The 24,188-nt window shown below is 50.2% G+C and overlaps 2 protein-coding genes across 4 annotated transcripts in view; both read left to right on the forward strand.

Moving 5' to 3' along the window:
• ASB10 (ankyrin repeat and SOCS box containing 10) overlaps window positions 1-7,773 on the forward strand; it is a 10,713-nt gene extending 2,940 nt beyond the window's left edge. For both annotated transcript variants that reach the window (XM_017520262.1, XM_017520252.2), the window contains exons 3-6: window positions 1,929-2,448; window positions 6,838-6,951; window positions 7,198-7,383; window positions 7,518-7,773. In XM_017520262.1, the coding sequence (XP_017375751.1) occupies window positions 1,929-2,448; window positions 6,838-6,951; window positions 7,198-7,383 (820 nt within the window). In that variant the 3' untranslated portion in view covers window positions 7,518-7,773. The remainder of the gene's footprint in view (window positions 1-1,928; window positions 2,449-6,837; window positions 6,952-7,197; window positions 7,384-7,517) is intronic.
• An 857-nt stretch (window positions 7,774-8,630) lies between these two features.
• Window positions 8,631-24,188, forward strand: part of GBX1 (gastrulation brain homeobox 1) — a 27,143-nt gene continuing 11,585 nt past the window's right edge. The window contains exon 1 of one of the 2 annotated variants that reach the window (XR_005198656.1): window positions 8,631-8,753. Coding sequence is in view for 1 of the 2 variants with exons in the window: in XM_017520319.2 (XP_017375808.2) it covers window positions 15,634-16,168 (535 nt within the window). In the remaining variant the exon portion in view is untranslated. Of the gene's footprint in view, window positions 8,754-15,493; window positions 16,169-24,188 lie in introns of those variants that run through there. The other variant, XM_017520319.2, reaches the window with a different exon arrangement.

Raw genomic sequence — 24,188 nt, forward strand, 5'->3', positions numbered from 1 at the left:
AAAAAAAAAAAAGAGAGTGAGTTAGGGTCTGTCTCTCAGTCGCCCAGTCTGGATGTGCCGTGGAGCGATCATAGCTCACTGTAGCTTCAAACTCCTGGGCTCAAGCAATCCTCTCACTTCAGCCTACAGAGTAGCCGAGACTTCTACAGACCCATACCATCATGCCCAGCTAATTTTTTGTGGAGACAGGTCTCACTTTGTTGCCCAGGCAAGTCTTAAACTTCTGGGCTAAAGTGATTCTCCACTGCATCTAGCTGGCTCTGTTTCTGAAGGGAAAAAAAAAGGCATGCATAGAACACAGCACATCTCAGTTAGGATTAGCCACATTTCAAGAACTCAATAGCCACAGGTGGCCGGTGGCTACCACTGGATAGTGAGGCTCCACATAATCCCACTGGCCTCCCTGAGGTCACACCCAGTGAGAATCCTTCCTTCCTTTTTGAGTAAACAAATGTATTTTGAAATTATTATGGAGACTTTGAAACATATAGAAAGTCAGACAGGATAATAAAGTGAGCCCCCAAATCCATCACCCTCTATACCACCTGCTCCCCCCACCAAGTATTGTCATTTTGAGCTCTTACGATGACAGGTTTCCGGGCATTGTCTAATGTGCTGCTCACAACCACCTCAGAAGGTCCAGGTGTTATTAATTATCCCCATTCTACACAACAGGGAACTGGAGCTCAGAGAGGCCAAGTCCCCTTAGTCCTGAGGTGAGGCACACAGATTGCCGTGACTCCCTGTGCTTCTTGCTGTCTTGGAGCAAATCCAGTTGGCCAATTTTTGGTCTTTTTTTTTTTTTTTTTTTTTTTTTTGAGACAGTGTTTCTCTCTGTCCCCCCTGGAGGAGTGTAGTGGCATGATCTTGGCTCACTGAAGCCTCTGCCTCCTAGGTTCAAGCGATTCTCCTGCCTCAGCCTCCCAAGTGGCTGGGATTACAGGCATCCACCACTACACCAGGCTAATTTTTCTATCTTTAGTAGAGATGGAGTTTCACCACGTTGGCCAGGCTGGTCTCAAACTCCTGACCTCAGGTGATCCACCTGCCTCGGCCTCCCAAAGTGCTAAGGTTACAGGCATGAGCCACCTCGTCCAGCCAATCAGTCTTGTTCTTTGTCCCACTGTCCCATTTCCATGTGTGCCCACAGCCGGGCCCCAAGCCACCTTCCTCCTCCAGTCCTAGCATGCAGAGCCCCCAACAGTCCTGTTGCCCTGGACCCAAACAGCAACCCTCCCCCTACTAGCTGTGTCAACTTGCATGAGATCCTCAAACCTCAGTTTCCTCCTCTATGACATGAGAGTCGTAAGAGAGCCTACCAAGGGATGGTAGTGAGGATTAAATTACCAAATACACGTAGAGCCCTTAGCAGGCACTTGTTCTAATTGCTCATATGATAACTGTTGGTGACTTTTATTTGCACTGACGATTTAGTGGATTATCCCAACAAAAAGTATTTGGATTTTAAAGAAGGACACCGTTGGCTGGGTGCAGTGGCTCATTGAAATCCCAACACTTTTGGAGGCCGAGGAGGGTGGATCGCTTGAGGTCAGGAGTTCAAAACCAGCCTGGCCAACATGGTGAAAACCCATCTCTACTAAATACACAAAAAATTAGGCAGGCATGGTGGTGGGTGCCTATAATCCCAGCTACTCAGGAGGCCGAGGCAGGAGAATCGCTTGAACCCGGGAGGCGGAGGTTGCAGTAAGCCGAGATCATGACACTGCACTTCAGCCTGGGTGATAGAACAAGGCTCAGTCTCAAAAAAAAAAAAGAAGGGCACTGTTGATCTTGCAGAATGGTGCCGGGATGGCCAGTGATGGGCAGGATGGAGGGTGGGTAGGGGGAGACAGAACCAAGAGCCATCCAAGTGTCCCTGCCGGGGGTCTGTGCCAGCTTTCCTCTCCACCACCATCTCCCCCTAATAGGTGTGCGGAGCTTCTCCTCAGGTTTGGAGCAAGAGTGGATGGTCGGTCCGAGGAGGAAGAGGAGACGCCTTTGCATGTGGCCGCCCGGCTTGGTCATGTGGAGCTGGCAGACCTGCTTCTAAGACGGGGGGCATGTCCTGATGCCCGTGATGCCCAAGGCTGGACTCCACTGCTGGCTGCCTGTGATGCCCGCTGCCAGTCTACTGCTGATGCAGAGGCCACCACCGCCCGCTGCCTGCAGCTGTGCAGCCTGCTGCTTTCAGCTGGAGCAGATGCCGATGCTGCTGACCAGGACAAGCAGCGACCCCTGCACCTGGCCTGTCGCCGTGGCCATGCAGCTGTCGTGGAGCTGCTTCTGTCCTGTGGTGTCAGCGCCAATGCCATGGACTATGGGGGACACACGCCCCTGCACTGTGCTCTGCAGGGCCCAGCTGCAGCCCTGGCCCAGAGCCCTGAGCACGTGGTTCGGGCTCTGCTCAACCACGGTGCCATCCGATTCTGGCCAGGGGCCCTCCCCAAGGTATGGGGGACTGCAGGCAGCAGGAGGGCCACCAATGGTGAGGGGACAGGGAGACCTAGGCCTGTGCTCCAGCTTGCTTTGGAATGTGGCCTGGAACACCTGTGCACATAGTTCCTTCTGTCTTTCATTCAGCATGTAAGCAAAGCCCAAACAGGGGTAAAGGTGAAGACAGATCAGTGGGAAATGTGTGTGCGTGTGCATGTGTACACATGGTGTGCGCGTGTGTGCATTTGTGCATGTGTACACATGGTGCGCATGTGTGTGCATGTGTTCATGCACATATGTGCATGTGTTCATGCACATATGTGCATGTATGTACTGTGCATGGGTGAGAAAGGAGGACTGAGAGCAGTGGGGCCAGATGATAAAAGGATTCAAAAAGACGGAAGGAGTCAGGGCTCATGTGGGTGGCAGGCATTGCTTAGGGGGTCTCCATCAGCACAGCAAACTGGTGAAAATAGCATTTGAGGAAGCTCCCACTAGCAGTGGGATCAGTTTAGTGACAGACGCAGGAGAGACTCCCCAAGGGAAGAGGGTGAACCTGTTTCAGGAGGCTCACGGTCCCCTGAACATCAGCAAATGGACACGGTCCCACTTTCTGAGAATCTAGCAGGACCCACAGGTGCCACTATCCTGGCACCTATGAAAATGCCTTTCACTGTCAGTTTCAATTTATATCCTACTTTATCTTAATTTCCCCTAAGTGGGTTTGACTTGAAGACCTGTGCTACTGATGCCCTGGAAGGGGCCTTGCCCCATGCTGCGTCATGTCTGGAGGGGGTAGATAATGTCATGGAGGGCACTGGGCCTGGGATGGGGACATCCATTCTCAGAGGAGATGGGTCAGACTGAAACCACCCTCTGAGTAGGCAGGTCCCCTCTGGCCCCGCCCAGGGTCTTGTCCCACCCAGCCTTGCCTGTCCTGGGGCCACCCCTGCTGTCCCAGCCTCTCCCCTTTGCTCACAAACCTAGAAGCATCTGTCTGGATTCCTAAGCAAGACCAAATAATTAAACAGCCCAAGAGTTCGGCAGATTGGTCTCCCCTTTGGGAAAATACGAGAAAATCAACAATTAACACTAATTAATCTCCTATTAACACTAGATAATTAGGAGATAAGCAATTCCCTGTAATCTGACATCGGCTCTGACAGCTAATGATTTCCCCGGCAGGCAGGGGCGGGAGGAGGGCCCAGCACAGCGAAAGGATTTCCTGGGACCCCACAGCCCTGCTCTACCCCTCAGCCTGTCTCTGGGACCAAAGGGGTTGGCTCCAGAGCAAAGTACCCCATTTGTCCCTTTCCATGATCTGCAGCCCTGCCAGCCTTGGCTGAGGGGTTTCTGTCCTCCCTGCACAGAAGTCTCCACTGCCCATCTGTGATAAAACACCAGCCCCCACTAGTTCTCTAGGAGCCACCACTTTGGACTTTGTACTCAGGGGACCTGGATCCTGGATGTGACTTTGATGCTTTTTCTTGTGGCTGTAGGCAACTCACTGCATGTGATACAGCCTCTCCCGAACAGGGTGGAAAGCTGTAGGAGAGCACTGGGGAACAGTCGGAGCACGAGCAGCCCTGACCACACACCAGGCACTGCTCTAAGCTGTATTTCCTGTTACAGGAGTTCCTCAGTCGTCCCAGTAACCTCTGAGGTCAGTGGTGACCAGTCGTGCAGGCTCCAGAGCCACACACACTCCCTGTGTGACCTTCGGCAAGTTGCTGAGTCTCCCTAGGCCTCAGCTTCCTCATCTGTAACATAGGGATATGACATGATGCCTTCTTCGTAGGGCTCGTGTGAGAAGAGCTAATACACATCAAGCCTGGTGCTTAACACTTGGTAGCTAGTGTTGTTCTCGTTATGTAACGGATGAGAAAGCACTTGGTAAGCTGATTGGCATCAACCCAATGAGGGTATCACTGGACATGGGAGAGTGCAAAGCAGGTTGGTGTAGCTGCATGGGCTTCCTGGAGGCAGGACTGGGATGGGCAGTTTTGGAGGGAGGGAGGAGAAAGAGGCAAGCATTCCAGGAAGGGTGGGCTGCTTGAGCCCAGTGCAGAGGTGAGGATCAACATGGGCCGGAATGCAGGTGGAGAGGAGAGTCGGAGGGAACCAGCCTGCTTTTCCCTAGCTCCGAGGAGGAGTGCGGAAAAGAGGCCTCCTGGGACAGGCTGGTGGGCACTGCTCAGATGTAGGGCTAGAAGCAGAGGGCCTGGATGTGTAAAAGGCTTTCTCCAGGGACCCCTGGAAGGCCAGGCCTTCTGCTCCCACTGATCATCAATACTCTCATCTGACAAGCAGAAGGGTCTCCTCTCTTTGCAAGAAGAAGCTGCCAAGCCCCCACTGTTAGATGCAATTGTATGTCTGGGCACGTGTGGGTTGTGTTGAGATACTGCTTGAAAGATGGTACTTAGCTGTTTCCAGATCTTACAAAGGTTCTGTGGCCACAGCCTCTAGATATGCAGCGAGAGTGGAGTGCAGCGGAGGAGGCATGAATCTGCTCAGGTACCGAGTTCAGGCATGGGCAGGCGTCATGGTGCCGGTGTCTGTCAGGCCACCTTTCTGACTGTCCACAGGCTGCTCCACCGCATGGCTTGCCTGCTCGCCACATCAGGGTTTCACTCTGTCACCCAGGCCGGAGTGCAGTGGCGCAATCTCAGCTCACTGCAACTTCTGCCTCCCAGGCTCAAGCAATTCTCCTGCCTTAGCCTCCTGAGTAGCAGGGATTACAGGTGCACGCCACTTCCACCCAGCTGATTTTTGTATTTTTAGTAGAGATGGTGGTATTTTCATCATGTTGGCCAGGCTGGTTTCAAACTCTTGACCTCAAGTGATCCGCCCACCTCAGCCTCCCAAAGTGCTGGGATTACAGGCATGAGCCACTGCTCCTCGCCCTGCTTATTTTTCATTGCAGCAGCAGATCTGAGAGTGATGACTTCTGTGTTTTTTATGTTGCTCTTGGATGACGAAGACTATTTTCCCCACTAGTCCTTGGCACATAATAGGCCTTCAATAAATATTGCTGAATGAAGCAATGAAAGCATAAGTCTGGCTCCGACTAGATCCCACCCCTGCTCCTACCACACCCTCTCCTGCTGCTGTGGGCAGTCCAACAGCCTCTGGCTGCCTTGTCCCTTCTCCCAGAGTGCACTCCTGGCTCCGGGGTTCCCTTGCCTCCAGAACCCAGTCCTCCCTCTGTGAGCCCCTCCTTGGCCCCTTCTTATAGCTGTCTTTACCCTCACTTGATGGATTGTCTCTACCCTCACTGGAAGGACTCCCTTCCAGCCAGCAGAAAACCCAGTCTAGGACCTTGTAGAGGCAGAGAGGAGAGCAGGATGGGGCTGTGGTTAAGGACAAAGGGCTGCACTGCCAGGCCTGGACTGTGGGAACCACAACTTGGGCAAGTTAATTAACTTCTCTGTACCTCAGTTTCCCTTAGCTGTAACGAAGGAAATTGGATAATAACACGGGGATATTAACTGTCCACCCCAGCTGGGCGTGGTGGCTCATGCCTGTAATCTCAGCACTTTGGGAGGCTGAGGCGGGTAGATCATGAGGGCAGGAGATCAAGACCATCCTGGTTAACACAGTGAAACCCTGTCTCTACTAAAAATACAAAAGATTAGTCAGGTGTGATGGTGCACCTGTAGTCCCAGCTACTCAGGAGGCTGAGGCAGGAGAATCACTTGAACACGGGAGGCAGAGGCTGCAGTGAGCTGAGATCATGCCACTGTACTCCAGCCTGGGCAACAGAGCAAGACTTGGTCTCAAAATAAATAAATTAATTAAAAGTATAGCAGTCCATCCCTTGGAGGGAGGACAGTGAAGAGTTCATATATGTAAAGTGCTAGGAAAAGTATCTGGCCTGAGTTATGCAATAGAAAGTTTAGCTGCCGTACTGGCTTCCTGGATCAAACAAAGCACCACAGACTCAGTATCTTAAAGCAAAAGAAATGGAATCCCTTACAGCAATGGAGGCTGGAAGTTTGAAATGCAGGGGTTGGCAATGCTGGCTCCTTCTGGAGCCTCTGAGGGAGAATCTGTCCCATGGCGCTCTTGTAGCTTCCAGTGGTTCCCCACAATCCTCAGTGTCCTTTGGCTTGTACACGGGTCACTCCACTGTCTGCCTTTGTTGTCACATGGCCTTCTAGTCTCTGTAGGTGTCTGTGCCTCTGTATAAGAACACCAGTCATATTGAATGAGGCCCACCCTAATGACCTCATTTTAACACGATTACATCTGTAAAGGCCCTATTTCCAAATAAGGCCCCATTCATAGGTACAGGGGGTGAGGTCTTCAATACATCTTTTGGGAAACACAGTTCAACTATTCTGTAGCTGTCTGATCGCTCTGTGTGGACTGACTGGATACTCTACACGTCTGTGCCTCCTGCAGGTGCTGGAGCGTTGGAGCACGTGCCCTCGAGCCATCGAGGTCCTGATGAATACCTACAGCACTGTGCAGCTTCCGGAGGAGGCTGTGGGCCTAGTGTCTCCTGAAACTCTGCAGGTCAGATTCCAGGACCCTGAACATACAGCCTCTCAGCCTGGCCCCTAAACCACAGCCCCCCACAGAAAGTACCCAAAGATGAACTTATGTCCCAGAAAGAGAACTTTTGGAGTGAACCCCCAAACATTCATTGTTTCTAAAACGTTCTGGTAGATGGCCCCACCCCTCACCAGCCTACCCTGTAAGGAGGAGCGGGCGCCACCTGTCCAAGGCTGCCCATCACTGAGCCCCTCGTTCTGTCTCTAGAAACATCAGCGTTTCTACTCCTCCCTCTTTGCCTTGGTGAGGCAGCCCAGGTCGCTGCAGCATCTGAGCCGCTGTGCACTCCGCTCCCACCTGGAAGGCAGCCTGCCCCACGCGCTGCTCCGCCTCCCCCTGCCACCGTGCCTGCTCCGCTACCTGCAGCTGGATTTTGAGGACGTGCTCTACTAGGTGAACCCCGGGATCTGTGAGCAGTCACAGCTGCTTGGGGGGTCCAGAGATGGGCGGGAGGAAAGAGAAGCACTGGGGAGGGCCCTGGCCAGAACCAGCACCAGAAGCCTCTGAATCCAAACCTCTCCTTCCAGATGTCCACGGCCTTTTGAGAGGGCAAGAAAGCAGATACCCCAGCCTACAGAGGGCGCTCCTATGCACCAACTCAGGCCAGGTAGCCCAGCTCCACAGGCAGGTGTGGATGCTGTAATTCTCCATGCACAGAGGCGGACCCACCGAGGCAGCCAGGTGATGCCTGATGAAGACACACTCCTGTTGAGGCTCTCCCAGGCCCCCTTCTAGCCTGTGCAAACCCTGTATGTGCATTAAAAATCTCCAGGTCTGTGTTTAGTGCTGTCTTCAACAGACCTTCCTCTGAACCGGCTCCTTTGCAGGGGAGTCAGGATGGGCAGACTGACAGGGGGTCCCTGACTGCCCCATGGTGCCAGCTGCATCATCTTCCCCTTTGGCATCAGCCAGCTGTTAAGGGGTTCCAGGTTGCCAGCTTCGTGAAATGACAGAATGGCCAGCAGGTGAGAACGCGTTAGGAAGGGCCTAAAGGAGGTGCGCGGTGCACATGTAGGCAGCGCAGTTCGGCAGGAAGGCACAGGAAGCCTTGGGCTAGGGAGGTGAGGAGGCAGGAGAGCCACCCAGGAGGGGCACGTAGGGTGGCCCATCGCGGAGGGTAGCCATGGCTCAGGTGACAGCGAAAGGCCCAGGTTTAGAAAACCACAATCAGCTCTGCCTATTGCCTGACACGGTAGGTCAGGAAGCATCAGAAGCACGCCAGGTTCCGGCCTCTTTTATCTGCTCCTTCCTTAAATTTAGCTCTGTGGCCGCAAAAGCGCTGTGCTGAAAGTTACATGATCCAGGTTCTGGTCTTAACTGCCATTAACTCTTGGAATGTAAGTCTCTTCTCTCTCTGGGCTCACGTTTCTGCATCTGTAAAACGAGAGGTGGAGTCCCTGAGGGTTATTGCAGTATAAGGATTTTCAGAACCTTGCCAGAGGCCCCAGCAGCCAGGAGCGGCCTGCAACCGCAGGTGGAGGGCAGGTAGGTGGTCGGGCAGAGCAGCCAATCAAGCACACGCTGATCCCTGAGGTCAAGGGTCGCTGACCAGAATTCCCCCAGGCGCCGGAGTGCGCCTGCGCAGGAGCTCGCGACTTTCCCGCCAACCGCCGCAAGCAACGCGTGAAGGGCGGGGCCTGGAGGGCGCGAAGCCAGATTTGGCAGCGAGAAGTTGGTTGAGGAGAAGCGGAGAGGAAGTGAGATGGCCCCGATTCCCACCCTGGCCTCACCGACCTTGGGCTGACCGGCCTGTCTGGCTTCAGGTGCTGGGGTGCGGCTTAGGGACACGGGTGCGGGTGGGCAAGCGGTGGAGGCCTCTCGCTGTGGAAACCCCAGGCGGCCCCGACCCCACCGGCTCCACCTCGCGGGTGAAGGTCGGGGCAGGAAGCGGCTGCCCCGAGTCGAGGAGTCGAGGCGCGTGCGCGGGAAGCGGGTGCCCGAGGCCCACTCCTGTGGAGGGCCTGCGGGGCGCCCCATGGAGACCGCGGCTCGGGGTCCGGGGGACGTCCTAGTGCTCGATGGTTTGTTCCACAGCCGTTCCGGGGGGCCTGCTGCGTCCAGGCACCGCCGCGCGGGGGCAAGGCCAGCCCTCCAGGCCCCCCCAGGGTCCGCTTGCTCGGGGGACCCAGAGCCGCGGCGCAGAGGAGGACGCAGCAGCTGCTGCCGATCTCGGGGAGAGACGTACGGGGCCGGGGTTTGGAAGTGCGAACTATTTTAGATCCGGTGACAGGGAAACCTGCTCTCCCAGGAGGTGACATTTAGCCTGAGACCTGATTAGAGCGGGTCAGCGGGGGTGGCAGCACGGACCGCCCTGGCTGCGGGCGTTGGGGGGGGGGGGGCCCCCGGGGGGGGGGGGGGGGGGGGGGGGGGGGCACCTGCGGCGGTGGTCCAGGCCAGAGGCGGTCGTAGAGGGTGAGATTCGGGATCCCTGGGGAGAACTGGGGAGGGGCGCTGAGGGGGATGTGGGGGCTGCAGAAGAGCGCTGTCTAGGGCAACTGCCTGGTTTTTGGCTTGGACCCCTGGTTGGACGGTGGTGTCAGATGCTAAGGTGGGGAAGACGAAGAAGGACCTGGAAGCAAAAGACCGTTGTTAGGGAGATGGCAGTGGAGCCGCCTAGGAAGCATTTCAGCGGCTGTGGCCCCAGGCGTGGGGATCTGGGAATCTGGGGCCGGGCCGAGCGCCAGTCTGGGCATCTTGCAAGTGCCGGCTCGCTGGCGAGAGAAAGAGTTCGGAGCTCTGCTCCCACGGAATCCCGACTCCCGGGGATGACTTGGCCGAGAGAGTCCTGTTGGTGAATTTTGATGGAAATTCTATTCGATCGCATCTACTTGGTTCATTGTGTCCTTCCGGGGCCCCAGGTTTCAGGTGCTCCATGCACTGCTGGGAACGAGACACGCTCCTGCCCTCAGTGAATCTTCAGTCTAGCCTGAGAAACAAGTGTGTGAACAACCTTTTAGAATACAGGGGCAATAGGATGAATGCAAGATAAACGTGGGATCAGGAGCTGTGGGCGTGAAGAGGAGGGCGAGGAATGAGACTGGGATCTGGAAGGGCATCCCAGAAGGAGGATCCTCCTCTAAAGTGATAGGAAGAGTGGGGAGGATTCCTGGCCACATCTGGAGAGCCAGTGATCATGGGATGCCTTTTTAAGGATGGGGAAGGGAAGAAAGGCGATGTGGAGTGGTGGCTGTGAAGGGGCTGTGTGCAGCTTCACATGTTGTCCCCTTAGCGGGGCAATGTCAGGAGGGTCCTTCCTGGGGTTAGACATTCAGACTCTTGTGAGCCAGGGCGCTTCCTCCCCAGCCTCCTGGCTGTTGGTCCCGCGGGCCCAGAACCTCTCCCTGGTAATTGCTTTTCGTAATGTGTTTGCTCCAAACCAATTTCACGCCTCCGTGAGGACTCCGCCCTGCACTGGAGGCACGGATCTCCCCACTACCAACCTACCCGCGTGTGAACTCGTGGGCTCACACATACGGCACACATTTAACACAGCAGACAGGGTTTGGATACCAGGGCACACTAAACATACTTAACCCTACACTCACGCACACTAGACGTTAAGACACTCATGTACAACCCCCTCTCTCCAACTGGTGCATTCACAGTTTAGCACCCAGAGGCCTCTCGCTCTCGCCCTTGGATGCTCAGTTGGTGGTTTCTTTGCCCTCGGCGCGTCTCCTAGACTATCGCCAGGGGGCGCTGCAGCACCTACACCTCCTCGGTGCCCGCAGTTGTGCGCTGCTGCCACCAGAGGGTACCAGCGGCCAGGCCCGACGCTGCCCACCGTGAGAGGACTTTCTCCGGCCAATGAGTGTTGGAGGTGTAGATTTATTGGCTCTGACTTGAATACTTTGTTCTTTCTTAGCATCCTTGGTGCTGTTTGGCAACACACGAAGCCCAGGTCAGGCTAGATGATGAGGCCATGGTGGGCATACAGAGGGTAGATTAAAGATAAAATTCCTCTGTAGGAGCATTTCCCAAATGTCAGAGAACATGGACAAACAAAGCTGCACTTTTAGAATTCTGTTTTGGACAGTGAGACCAGGTACTTGCCCATAATGAGTCTGTTCAGGAATTCAGTATGAGAACCATAGTTTTTCACTGATAAAGAAAGGAGCTAGCTCTGTTCAGATTTGACAGAGGCAAGGTCTGTACTCGGTACTGATGAGAGAGTAAGAAGTAGTTTTTGGAGTGCTCTGGATTTCAGGGAAAATGAGTCTTTTCCCTTCTTGGGCACTCTTTGTCTATTTAGTGCAGGAAGAGCTCATTTTGGAGGGTGTTTTTTCATATTCACTTGACCCTTGCCCTTGCTTTTTGACTAGGCAAAGTTTTTGTTGTTGTTATTTCTTTTTCTTTTCATTTTTGAGACAGAGTTTCCGTTTTGTCACCAAAGCTGGAGTGCAATGGTGTGATCTCGGCACACTGCAACCTCCACCTCCTGGGTTCAAGCAATTCTCCTGCCTCAGCCTCTGGAGTAGCTGGAATTACAGGCACGTGCCACCACACCCAGCTAATTGTTTGTATTTTTAATAGAGACAGGGTTTCATCACATTAGCCAGACTGGTCTCGAACTCCTGACCTCAGGTGATCTGCCCGCCTTGGCCTCCCAAAGTGCTGGGATTACTGGCGTGAGCTACCACACCGGCCTACTGTTATTTCTAAGACAGGGTCCTGCTCTATCACCCAGGTTAGAGTGTAATGGCACAATTTCTGCACACTGAAGCCTCAACCTCCCTAGCTCAAGTGATCCTCCTACCTCAGTCTCTGGAGTAGCTAGGACTACAGGCATATGCCACCATGCCTGGCCAATTTTCAATTTTTTTTGTAGAGACAGGGTCTCACCATATTGTCCAGGCTGGCCTTGAACTCCTGGTCTCAAGTGGTTCTCTCACCTCGGCCTTCCAAATTGTCAGGATTATAGACGTAAATCACTGTATTCAGTCAGAGTAGATGTTTATCACTCTCCCTCACAGATAGAGATGTCAAAGAGGAGTCAAGGTCACAGAGCCCAGTGAGGGGTCAGAACAGGAATTTGACTCCAGGTCTTTTTACCTTAGCCAATGCTTCTTTCCATTTACCATGTGGCCTGAGTTCTATGTTCTATGAAAGGGCAGGGAAAGGAAGTGGGTTGCTACAGTTGCCACTATGTATGCCAATGTGACTGTATGTCAGGTACTTCACAGAAGTCACACTTCGTGTCTCTAGCATGGCAAGGGAACAGATAGAGGATATAAATGGGTTGTGAAATACAGTATCCAACAAACACCACACCAGGTCAACAGAAGTACTTGAGGTCTTACTTGCCTCTGTTCAGAATTGGTGGGCCACTGGGATTTATTGGCACTAAGCTTTAAGTATGTTCTTCCTGTGCCAGCTTGAGTAGAGAATCCACTTTACTGAGTATAGTTCTAAGCTATAAGCTCTTGGCTTGAACTAGGTGACATACATCTTCAAGATCAGAGCATCTTTATTTTATTTATTTTTTGAGATGGAGTTTCGCTCTTGTTGCCCAGGCTGGAGTGCAGTGGTGCAATCGTGGTTCACCATAACCTCCACCTCCCAGGTTCAAGCGAGTCTCCTGCCTCAGCCTCCCAAGTAGCTGTGATTACAGGCATGTACCACCATGCCCAGCTAATTTTGTATTTTTAGTAGAGACGGGGTTTCACCATTTTGGTCAGGCTGGTTTTGAACTCCTGACCTCAGGTGATCCACCCACCTTGGCCTCCCAAAGTGCTGGGATTACAGGCATGAACCACTGTGCCTGGCCCAGAGGGTCTTTAAAACATTTTTTAGAGACAGCGTCTCCCTCTGTCACCCAATTTGGAGTACAGTGGTGCAATTATAACTCACTCTAATCTCCAACTCCTGGGCTCAAGCAACCCTTCTGCCTCTGCTCCCAAGTAGCTAGGGCTACAAGTGTGTGTCACCATGCATGGCTAATACAATCAGAGGGTCTTTTAACCTTGAGTCCTTGACACACCAGAAAGTGACAGGCTTCTTAAAGTGGCCTTTTATTGAAGGTATTGGTAGAAGAGAGATGTTTCAATATATATCCTTTCGAGCTTTTGGAATTTTGTACTATGTGATTTCATTGCCTATACAATAAATGAATGCAATTACTTTTAAAAATGACTCTTCCTTCATGCCTTATTTAATTGGTCCTGTAACTGCTCATACAGGTTTAATTTCAGTTATTGTATCTCAAAGTTGCCTCAATAATTTATCAAGTCAATAAGCCTCTTATGTATCCAACAATGTTAAGCCCTCTCACTTTAAAAATACAATATACTTTTGAAGCTTGGTTTTCATGTTGGTATGGTAAAGTGCTTGGTTAATTTAACAAAGGGGCGTTCTGAAGAATATCTTTAGACAAGTCCTTTAGTAGTGAGTTGGAGTTCCCAGACCTAAGCTAAGGCACCTCTTCTTTCTCCATCATGACATCTTACACCAGACTCGTTTCTTAGAAATTTCACTGAGCTTAATGTGGTGCCCAAAGTAGATCAAGACTGCATGGAAATGACACTCTTCTCTGTTCACCTCTGATGAATTGTCAGTTAAGGCATAACCAAAAAACTCTCAATTCTTGAGTCCTGCTCCCTTCCTCAGTCCACCCTGGTGACAGTGTGTTTCAAAGTACTGATTTAAATACATCAGCCTGACATTAACAGTGTTCACTAGGCTAACACAACATTCCTGATGGAACAAATGTCACTGAGATCCAGAGTTCCCTCCTGCTCTGCTCTGCCTTGGCGAGGCAACCCTGGGACTCGTGTAGATTTTCCTCCTCGCCGGACCCGAATCACTTCCCCTACCTAGACTGCATCTTCCTAAACTTGCCTGGTTTTGCTGTTATTAATTTTAACTAGCTTGGCTCTCCCTACGCTCACCTGAATAACAATTTTCTTGTGACCAGATGACACTCACTGTAGCTAGCCAGGCTGGCTCTGTGTCCTGAAGCTTGGGTCACTCTTCTGTTGACTTGCCTGTCTTAAGTCTCTTTCTTGCCCATTGACCTGAGGTGGCTATCAAGCCAAAGTGTCTGTGACTTTTGCCTCTAGATTGACAACTCTACTGCTGGGAATTGGGAGTAGGAGGAGAACAGTAAAAAGCGCCACCATTTCTGTGTCTCAGAAGGGGGGAGGTGAGAGTCATCTGCAATTATCGGATAATTAGCGCTGCTGACCCTTGGGGCTCATCAACGCTGCTGGGGCCAGCCCCCAGCAATCAGCCAGGGCAGGTCGTGAGTGTCAGGCCCGGGAATGAATAGGGCTCATCAGCGGCGCTGGAGCTGGGGAGCCAATCAGGGAAATTAATAGCAGAAGAGAGGGAGAGGGTGCGAGGGAGGGAGACAGGAGATAGACAGACAGACAAGAGATACAGTTAAAGGAGAGAAATGAGAAAAACCAAGTAAGAGGGACTGGGTAAGGAATGAGAAATGGGAAAGAAATAGGAAAAGAAACGAGGACGGGAAAGGGAAGAGGAGTGGGAGGAAGAAAAAGAATGTAAAGGATGGGAGAAAGATGGAAGGGAAAGGTGAGAGGAATGGTAAGTACTTGGCATAGTGTAGGCACTCGAGGAAACTACCCACAGAGGCGAGAGAAAGGGACTAGAGGAAGTTGGTGACGGTGGAGGGAAAAAGGAAGAAGGTGAAGAGCCAGTGCCAAGAGAATAGAGAGAGACCAGAGGCCAGAGTGTGAATGGGGCAGACGGACAGGAGGAAAGGGGCCCCGTAAGAGTGGCCCTAAGCCGCAGTACCGGGCGGGTGCAGCGCGCCCCCTACCGGCCCCGCCTCGCCTCCCTCAGCCCCGCGCTCTCGCTGGAAGGGGCGGCGGCGGTGCTGTCCCGCCCGTCGCGCTGGAGCTTGCTCTGGGGACCGCCACGACGTCCGCTCCACGGGCGGGGGAGGGGTGTCGGAGCCGGGAGGTACGGCGGGGAATGACTCGGGGTCCGACGGAGGGCGGCGGCCCAGGGCAGAGGGGTGCTGTGGTCCGCCCCGCTGCCTGTCCCTCCTGGTGCGCCCTCCCCGCCTGCCGCCTGGCGTCCCGTCCGCGCTTGGCTCCGCCGTCCCGTCGGAGCCTGGGCCACCACCCGCTCGCCCTCCGAGCTGGGCCGAGCCCGGGCCGGGTGGGTTGAGTTGGGGGTGGAATGAGTGAAGGGAAGGGGACTGGGTGGAGGGAAGGGGACCAGCCCAGCAGCTGCAGCCGCCTTCTCATCGGCCGCAAACTTTCACAAAGCTGCATGTCCGGCCTCATCAATCTCCATTAATAATAGTTGGTTGAGCCGTGGGGGGTGGGCGGGGGTCCCAGGTCGGCCGGTCGGGCCGCTGGGAATGGGCTCTGTGGAGGGAGCGGGAGCCGGGCGCGGCGGCGGCGGGCGGAGGGAGGAAGTGAAGCGTAATTTGAGGAAGATGGATGAGTCCGGAGGGCGACACCCCCAGCCCGCCCGCTCGCCCGCCCCCTCCCTCCTTATGAGAGAGAGGGAGCGCGGCGCCGGAGCCACACTGCGCCGAGCCCGCGCCCCGCCGCCACCTCGGCCCAGGAGCCAGGGAGCGAGCCCTGCGTGTCAGCGCGGGGCGCTGGAGCCGCGGGGCGCACGGAGGCACCTGGAGGGGAGCGCCCCGGGGCGGCCGCAGCTCCGAACAAGATGCAGCGGGCCGGAGGCGGTGGCGCCCCGGGGGGAAACGGCGGGGGCAGCGGCGGGGGCCCAGGCACTGCCTTCTCCATCGATTCCCTGATCGGGCCGCCGCCGCCGCGCTCCGGCCACTTGCTCTACACCGGCTACCCCATGTTCATGCCCTATCGGCCGCTCGTGCTGCCGCAGGCGCTGGCCCCCGCACCGCTGCCCGCAGGTCTCCCGCCCCTCACCCCACTAGCCTCCTTCGCCGGCCGCCTTACCAACACCTTCTGCGCGGGGCTGGGTCAGGCTGTGCCCTCGATGGTGGCGCTGACCACCGCGCTGCCCAGCTTCGCGGAGCCTCCTGACGCCTTCTACGGGCCCCCGGAGCTCGCCGCCGCTGCTGCCGCCGCCGCCACTGCCACCCGAAACAACCCGGAGCCAGGCGGCCGACGCCCAGAGGGCGGGCTGGATGCCGACGAGCTGCTGCCGGCCCGGGAGAAAGTGGCAGAGCCCCCGCCACCTCCGTCTTCGCACTTCTCAGAGACTTTTCCAAGTCTGCCCGGTAAGTGCTGGGGCCGACCAGGGCGGGCTGGAGGCCCGTTCACCTGGAACTTCTGGACAGGAACCTGCTCAGAACCTCGGCACCTGCCTGGACCTTGAAGTCCCAGACCTTTAGATCACGCTCAGGTTCTGGCTCCAATTCAGTTCCAAATACAGCTTCTTTAGGTCCCAGAACCCCTGCCCTGCTCTGTCCCCGTAGCCCCGGAGGCTAGATGAAGACTTTCCAGTGCCCCCTTCACATTAGTGCCTTTCCCGCAGCATCCTAGCTATCAAGCCTTGGCCCCGGCTCCTTTTCAGAATTCCATTTTTTTTCCTCTCCTCTGCCGGGGTTAGACAAGCTACAAGGAGGGGATTTCTGGGGGCATCAAGATGGGGGTATGTTGGGGCAGCTCTCAGTTCAGCATTGGAGGGCACATTCTGGCTTCTAAAGAGATCATACTGACCAGAAAAGCTCAAAGCGTGGGTATAGGCTCTGTGGATACAGGGGCAAAGGGAGGGTCTTAAAGCCGTGACTTCTGAATTGGTAGATTCAGAGCTAAGCCTTGAAGAACTGAGTAGGGGGCCAAAGAGAACATGAGCCTACAGGATGCCTAGCACACTCTGGACAAGTGCTGACTAGGATGCCAAGAGAGAGGCTACAGGCTGGGCTGAGTTGGGTGTGGTCCAAAGACTGGAGTGCAGAACCCAGCTAAGATTCAGCTGACAGATAATTCAAGAGCCCTGGACCCACCATGAATGGTGCCCTCTCCATAGAAGTAGGGTGTATTAAACTGAACCTTGTTTAGAGTCAATTCAGTTAGAGCCCTCCTGACCGCTCTATTGGTCCTTAACTCCTAGAAGCCAGAAAAGCTTTCTTCTGGCTAGAGATTCAGGTGTTCTGAGATCCAAAGCTTATACTATTTGGTGGGGCCTATTTAAGAAAAGCAGGGACCACTTGCAAGTGTGGGGACTTTGATGCTTCAACATCTTTAGCATCAAGATGGAACTGCCTCTGCGCAACCATTCATTGCATCCAGCTTAGAGGTGGAAATGACCCTAGTAGGCCTGGGGGCTGACTTTAACAGAGACAAGAAGGGAATGCAAGAGTGCTTTTGTCCTTTGCCAGGAGAGGCAATTATTGATTATCGGTTTCTGTGCTTTCTGACATTGTCCAAAGGGTTAATCACCCTTATAGACCCCAAAGGCGGTCATAGGGCCTGTCTTCCTATTCTTTTCTCCTTTAGCCCTGGCATTTTGGTTTTGGGGATTCAGCTGTTGTTTTCTTTTTTGTGCCTAGTTGGATCAGGAGGATCCAGTAACTGAAGTCAGAATAGCATCTTCTAAGTGGGATCATAAGGAAAAGATAGAGCAGCAACTGGAAGGTGGGAGAAAATGTCCACAAGATAAAAGGGCCCAGGGTGGGAGCCTAGAAGCCAGTAGGATGATCTTAAGAAGAAAGGGTTAGTATGATTGTCAGAATTGGGTGGTCCTAAGGCAGAAAAAAGAGAAGGCAGGCCATCAAAGAGATGGCTTTAGAGGCAATAGGACCTGGAGGTGTAACCAGACACATCTAGAAAGAGATGAGCTGAAGAGAGACGATAGAGGGGGATCCCTTGGTAGGGGGACAGAGGGGCATATGCCCAAACCATGGGATAGCAAGCAATTTGTCCCACCCTTTCAGGTCCTCTCAGTTCTTATTTTGACCCATATGTATAATGGGGGCTCTTTTCTGGATCATATAGTATATTGGATATAAAAACAGACATTGAGAAAAAAGGAATAAGCAGAGAAAAAGAACAGAAGAGAAATATTGATGAAACAAGAATAGACAAAAGGACCAGGGGATGAGCTGTATACTGGGAATATCCAAAGAACATGAAGAAGGAGAGGGTTCTCTGCTGGAAAAGGGACTCTTGACTGGACTAAATCAAAAGTGAACTTTATTACTGGACTACAAGTGTGAGTGAGAGTGTGTGTGTGTGTGTGTGTGTGTGTTTGTGTGTGTGTAAGAGTTCTGTCATGTGAGGATTTGGGGAGAACTAAATAAAAATGCTCGGGGAACAAGGAAAAGTTTCAACACTAGAAGTAATACTGAGAATGATGGGAAAGTGGAATTTATATGAAATGATAAAGACAAGAGCTTCACCATCTGAGGAAAATGTTGGAAGTAAAAAAAAGAAAAAAGATTTGTGTTCTTGGAGTAAAGCAAGGAATTTTTTTTGTCAAGAATGATGGGAAGGAGAACTTACAGAGGAAGAATTTTGGTAAAGTGCTGGAATAAAGACAATCACTCATGCTGGGAGGAGATACATGTAAAAGGTTTATAGTGGGGGGGAAGCTGCGATAGAGTAGTAAGGAGGAAAGGCTTCAGAAGAAACGTTCAAAGAGCATGAGGAATGAGAGCTCCTATCTGTGACCACTGCTTCTGTCACTCTTAGCAAACATGCTTCCAACTCTTCCTACCCAAGCCATTCACATCCACCTTCCCAATCTTGAGTTTTTCCTGAAATCATTGAGAAAAGAAAATGCAATTCCAGAAATGAGAGACATAAAATCAATTTGGAGACTGATGACACATGACCCAGGCTAAAAATGGTTGGAAAATGAATACTCTGTTTTGGGAATTGTTTTCAAGTATTTGGAGTGAAATGACAGAGTTCTCTGCTGTGAATAATGGGATTGAAACCTCAACATTAGAAGAATTTGGAGAAATAATGCAATCTTTAAATGACAGAGGAGAAATTGTTTTCTTGGTGTGAATGAGTGACATTGGTCTGAATTGATTATTAATTTACATTTGTTTAGTGTTTTAGAACTGCTAGCCCGTTTAAATGAAATCATAGTATAGATAGGCCAATTTGGAGAATGATTAGTGAGGTTATTTTTTGGGGAATTACAGGGACTTTTTAAAAAAAATTATTGACAGTTAAAACAGTTACCATTCTCTACTAGAACTGACGAAGGATAAAAGGAACTTTGTTATGATTTGATTGTAGGAGTAGAAGCCATATTAGCAGATGAAAATAAATATGATATATAGAAGTAATTGAGTAGAAAGTTATTGGAAATGGTAGATTGAAAAGAATCCCAGGTTTGGCATGTGGGGAACAGTGGGGAAAATGGAGAGAATGTCTTTTAGTAAAAGTGATAAAAGAGGAGAGAATTCTGAACTATTGGGGAAGATTAAAGTATGACTCAATAGAAGAGCCCAAAGTAGTGCTGTCTAGTAGAGATATATGCAAGCCACATATATCATTTAAAAATTTTTATTGGCCACATTAAAAAGATAAAAATAAGCAAAATTAATAATACATTTTTAAATTCAAGATGTCCAAAATATTATTTCAACATTAATTAATATTAACATTTTAATGAGATAATTTTATATTCTTTTTTCATATTAAGTCTTCAAAACCCAGTGTTATTTTACACTTCCAGCACATGTCCATTTGGATTAGCCATGTTTCAGTTGGTCAACAGCCACATGTGAGCAGTGGTGACCATATTTAACATAACCAATCTAGAGAGTTTTAAGAACACAGTCATCTGAAAGTGATGGAGGAAAAGGAGCTTCAAATTGGATATTGGGTCCTCAGTGTATTAGGAATAATGGAGAGAAGACAGCAGGAAGCTCTAAATGACAGGAGAGAACAGAATTCTGCCTTAGGTGGGATGGGCTGAGATGATCTCGCATATCTGAAGGTTTGTGTGAGCTCTGGCTGAGAGTAACTGAAGCTAACTTGCTGTGTGCAAGATGTGGTGCAGATATGCATCACAGCGACAATGGGTGAAAAGGACGCTATGTAGTTGGGGAATGATGAAAAGAGCTGTGAATGTGGAGAAATGAGAAGAAGGCTGGGCACAGTGGCTCACGCCTATAATCCCAGCACTATGGGAGGCCCGAGGTGGGTGGATCACCTGAGATTGAGACTTCGGACCAGCCTGACCAACATGGAGAAACCCTGTCTCTACTAAAAATACAAAATTAGCCAGGCATGGTGATGCATGCCTGTAATCCCAGCTACTTGGGAGGCTGAGGCAGGAGAATTGCTTGAATCCGGGAGGCAGAGGTTGCGGTGAGCCGAGATCGCGCCACTGTACTTCAGCCTGGGCAACAAGAGCGAAACTCCATTCCCCCCACCCCGCACAAAGAAGCAGAAGAAACCTTTGAGTTGGGGTTGTCTAGAGCAATTATTCACTCAGGGGAAAAAAAAGATTGGATTGCCTGAATGCAAAATCTTAGGAAATGAGGAACGGTAGATACTCTATATATATTTGTTAGATGGATGACAAAAATGTAGTGAGAGATTGACGTGAAAAATAATGCCAGTATTGGTTATGGTAAAGAAAACATTTGTAGTTTAAGGTTATATAGAAGATATGGGAATACGATGGGACAAACCTGAGACACGTTGGTCTAGTAAACATTATTTTTTTAAACTAAGCAGAAAAATATTTGCTAATTTCTGAATAGAGATTGGCAATAACAATGGAAATCATGCAAGGAAACGAGAAAGACTTCTTAGGAGCATAGTATTCAAGTGCTGATTACTGTGAGCTAAGCACCTGATTGTAGCTAGAGAACATTTGGATGACCACTAATTAATATCTGAATAGGTATCCATTATGATTGTCAAGATATAATATTTACTTATGAGAGGAAAACAGAACATGATAATGCAACGTGGAATTAGAGACTTATGTTGTTAGAAACAAGAGGGAGATTTCTGGGGGAAGCGAGGGAGATCCAGAGTATGTTTTCCTAGAACTTTTGAGCATACAGTGAGAGTGATTGCTACATTGACATTTATAGAAAGGCAAATACTGCATTAACTTAATGTGATTGATGGAACATTTGTTTAGGAGTTATGACACATGGGTTCAATTCTCACCTTTGTCACTCATTAATTGTATAATTCTGACAAGTCACTTAGTTCAATTCAGGGAACATTTATTGTGTGTCTATTAAAGATGTAGTATGTTTGAGACACAGTGGGAGAGTCAAATTCATGTAACTTCTCTAGGCTTTGGTTTCCTCAGAGGGGCCAAAAGTTTTGGTTCAGATGATTTTTAATGTTCCTTTCAATTCTCTAGACCTCAGTGTTTAAAGTAGGTCTGTCCACCTGGACTCCACAGACCTTTCATCAGGGGATCCGTTAGCTATGGGTGGGAGAAAACTTATACCTTTATTTTTTTATCACTTCAATTATGAATATAGGCCAAAAATCATGGTTGTTTCAGCAGTACAGGAGGTTTTTGTCACTGAAATAAATCACAGATAGTTTGATATAAATTTAAAGTCTTTGGAGGGACCTTGTTTAATGAATTAATAAATAAACATAATTATATCACAAATTCTGTTTTAAACTATATTTTAATATACTTAGCTTCAAATGTAATACTATGTATTTTATGTAGTACATCTAAAAGCATTATTCTAGAATGTGTTCATAGGCTTTACCAGACTGCCAAGGTACTTAAGGGCAGAAAAGGGTGAAGAACCCCCTGGATCAGAGATAGACCTCAGGAGTGACAACAGGAAAATTTTATTAGGAGGAGTGGAATCGGCTGCTGAGATGCTCTGTGCCATAGTGAAAGTAACCCTTCAGGGGGTTGGCAGAGAGAAAGAGTCTCTAAGGTGGCACATGTAAATATGGAGATATATATAATAGATGATTGGGAGGAAGGAGGAAGATTCTTACACTTGGAGTGGTGGGCATGAGTAGTCTGTACTGGGAATAATGCAGAGAGGCAATATTTAGAATAATGGGGGAAATATTTTAATTTGAAAGAAGGAAGAACATAGCATTGTGAGTAAAGTGCTTTACATTGAGAGAAATGTTAGAATAGGAAGCTGTATAGTAGGAAACAAGAATTCTGCCTGGAAAGTAATAGGAAAAGAAAAGTAATGGGAAAAGAAACTAATTTGGAGTTAGGATATAGAGAGGAGAGGAGTAATTGAATAGATGTACAAAAAGAGAAATATTTAAATGGTAATGATGAGAAGGAAAGAATTTTGTGGGAAGGAACATATATTTAGAGGAAATGGGGAAATGCTCTGCAATGGGGTAGGAAAGAAGAAACTTCGCACCTGAACCAGTGGAAAGGATGGAGCTCTCTATGCAAGGTGGCACTCATAGCTGACAAAAGGCCTGGATACGGAGTTGTAAAGAAGAGGTGGAAAATTTTTGTTGGAAGTCTGATCTTGTTGGGAGAAAGTTATCAGCTTAGAGTAATGTGGGTGAAATATTGACGTGCTAGGACTAAATGAGAGAAAGGAAGAAGAGATGCTTGGATTTGGTGCAATAGAGGAGTGGCCCACACAAGTTGAATTAAGGTGTAATAGAAAGAGACAGCACTGTGCTGCAAGCAGTGTCTTTACTGTCCATCGCAGAGGGAAAAGCAATGATCCTTATGTGATGTGAAGAATCTGTATTAGAAGCAGAGGGGCTGTAGGAACTCAGACCAGGGTTATAAACAAAAGGCGCTATTCAAAATAAGAGGACTGGGAGGAAGAGGAAAATGTTTCTGACTGGGGTTAATGGGAGGCAGATGTCTTGACTGAATTATGGAGAAGATGGTATTATAATAGAAGCAATGGAGAAAACAGAACTCTGTAGTGGGGACAGTGGGAAGAGAAGTAATGCAGAAGTGTCTCCATTGAGAGAAGGAGATGTAATTACCCTGAGTGTGAAGGTAAGAAGTGCTTTGTGCTGCAATGGATAACTATTCCATGAATTATGTGTGGATGCTACAAGCACATAAACTGATTAACCTAAGCAAAGGAAGTGTCTTAGCTTCCCCATCAGTAATCTTAGGGTGATCTCTAAGATTCCTTTCAGCTCTACAATTCTGTTTTTATCTATAAGGATATCTTTGTTAATGAAATGTTTCTTTAAAAAAAAAAAAAAAAAAAAGGCATCCTGAGGAAAGGGCCTGGGGAAACCCTATGTTTTTCAGTGCTAAGTTGTAGTCATGGAGGAAGGGGAGCTGGCAAGGTAAGATACATGCAACTTGAGGTGAGATCAGGGCTAGTCTTTAGGGTGGAAAGGCATTGCTATCTGGGATGGGGGAGGGTGTACCTGAGCTATACTGTGTATAACACCCATATTAAATGAGAGAGAGAAACATTTGATAAAGACAGGGTAGATTTTGTGTAGGCCAAATAGATTGGGGATCAGTTGGGACCAACTTTAACTGGTGAGGAAGGAAGCAGTGGAAAAAAAAGAGAAGTTGTGTTGTGAAACTGGTTCCTGGCCTTCTATATTGTTTCTGTATCTGGTACAATATTTATGATAGGCTGACATTAGAATTCAGCCTTGTCCCAGTGTGGTGGGTCATACCTGTAATCTCAGCTCTTTTGGAGGCCGAAGTGGATCACTTGAGTCCAAGAGTTTGAAATCAGCCTGGGCAACATAATGAGTCCCTGTCTCTACCAAAAGAAATTTGCCAGGTATGATAGTGTGTATCTGTAGTCTCAGCTACTCAGGAGGCTGAGGTAGGAGGATTGCTGGAGCCTGCGGAGTTGAGGATTGAGGCTTCGGTGAGATGTGATTGCACCACTGCACACCAGCCTGCACAAGAGAGCAAGACCTTGACTCAAAAAACAAAAAAACAACAAAAATTCAGTCTCTGCCGGGGTGCAGTGTCTCACACCTGTAATCCCAGCACTTTGGGAGGCTGAGGTGGTCCAATCACTTGAGTCTAGGAGCTTGAGACCAGCCTGGGCAACGTGGCAAAATCCTGTCTCTACAAAAAATACAAAAAATTAGCCAGCAGTGGTGGCTTACACCTATAGTCCCAGCTACATGGGAGGCTGAGGTAAAAGGATCCCTTGAGCCTGGGAGGTGGAGGCTGCACTGAGCCGAGATCATGACACTGCCCTCCAGCCTGAGTAACAGCGTGAGACCCTGTCTCAAAAAAAAAAAATTCAGGCCGGGCGCGGTGGCTCAAGCCTGTAATCCCAGCACTTTGGGAGGCCGAGGCGGGTGGATCACGAGGTCAAGAGATCGAGACCATCCTGGTCAACATGGTGAAACCCC

This window comes from Cebus imitator, unplaced genomic scaffold (genome assembly GCF_001604975.1).
Source record: "Cebus imitator isolate Cc_AM_T3 unplaced genomic scaffold, Cebus_imitator-1.0 Scaffold20, whole genome shotgun sequence".
Taxonomy (NCBI): domain Eukaryota; kingdom Metazoa; phylum Chordata; class Mammalia; order Primates; family Cebidae; genus Cebus; species Cebus imitator.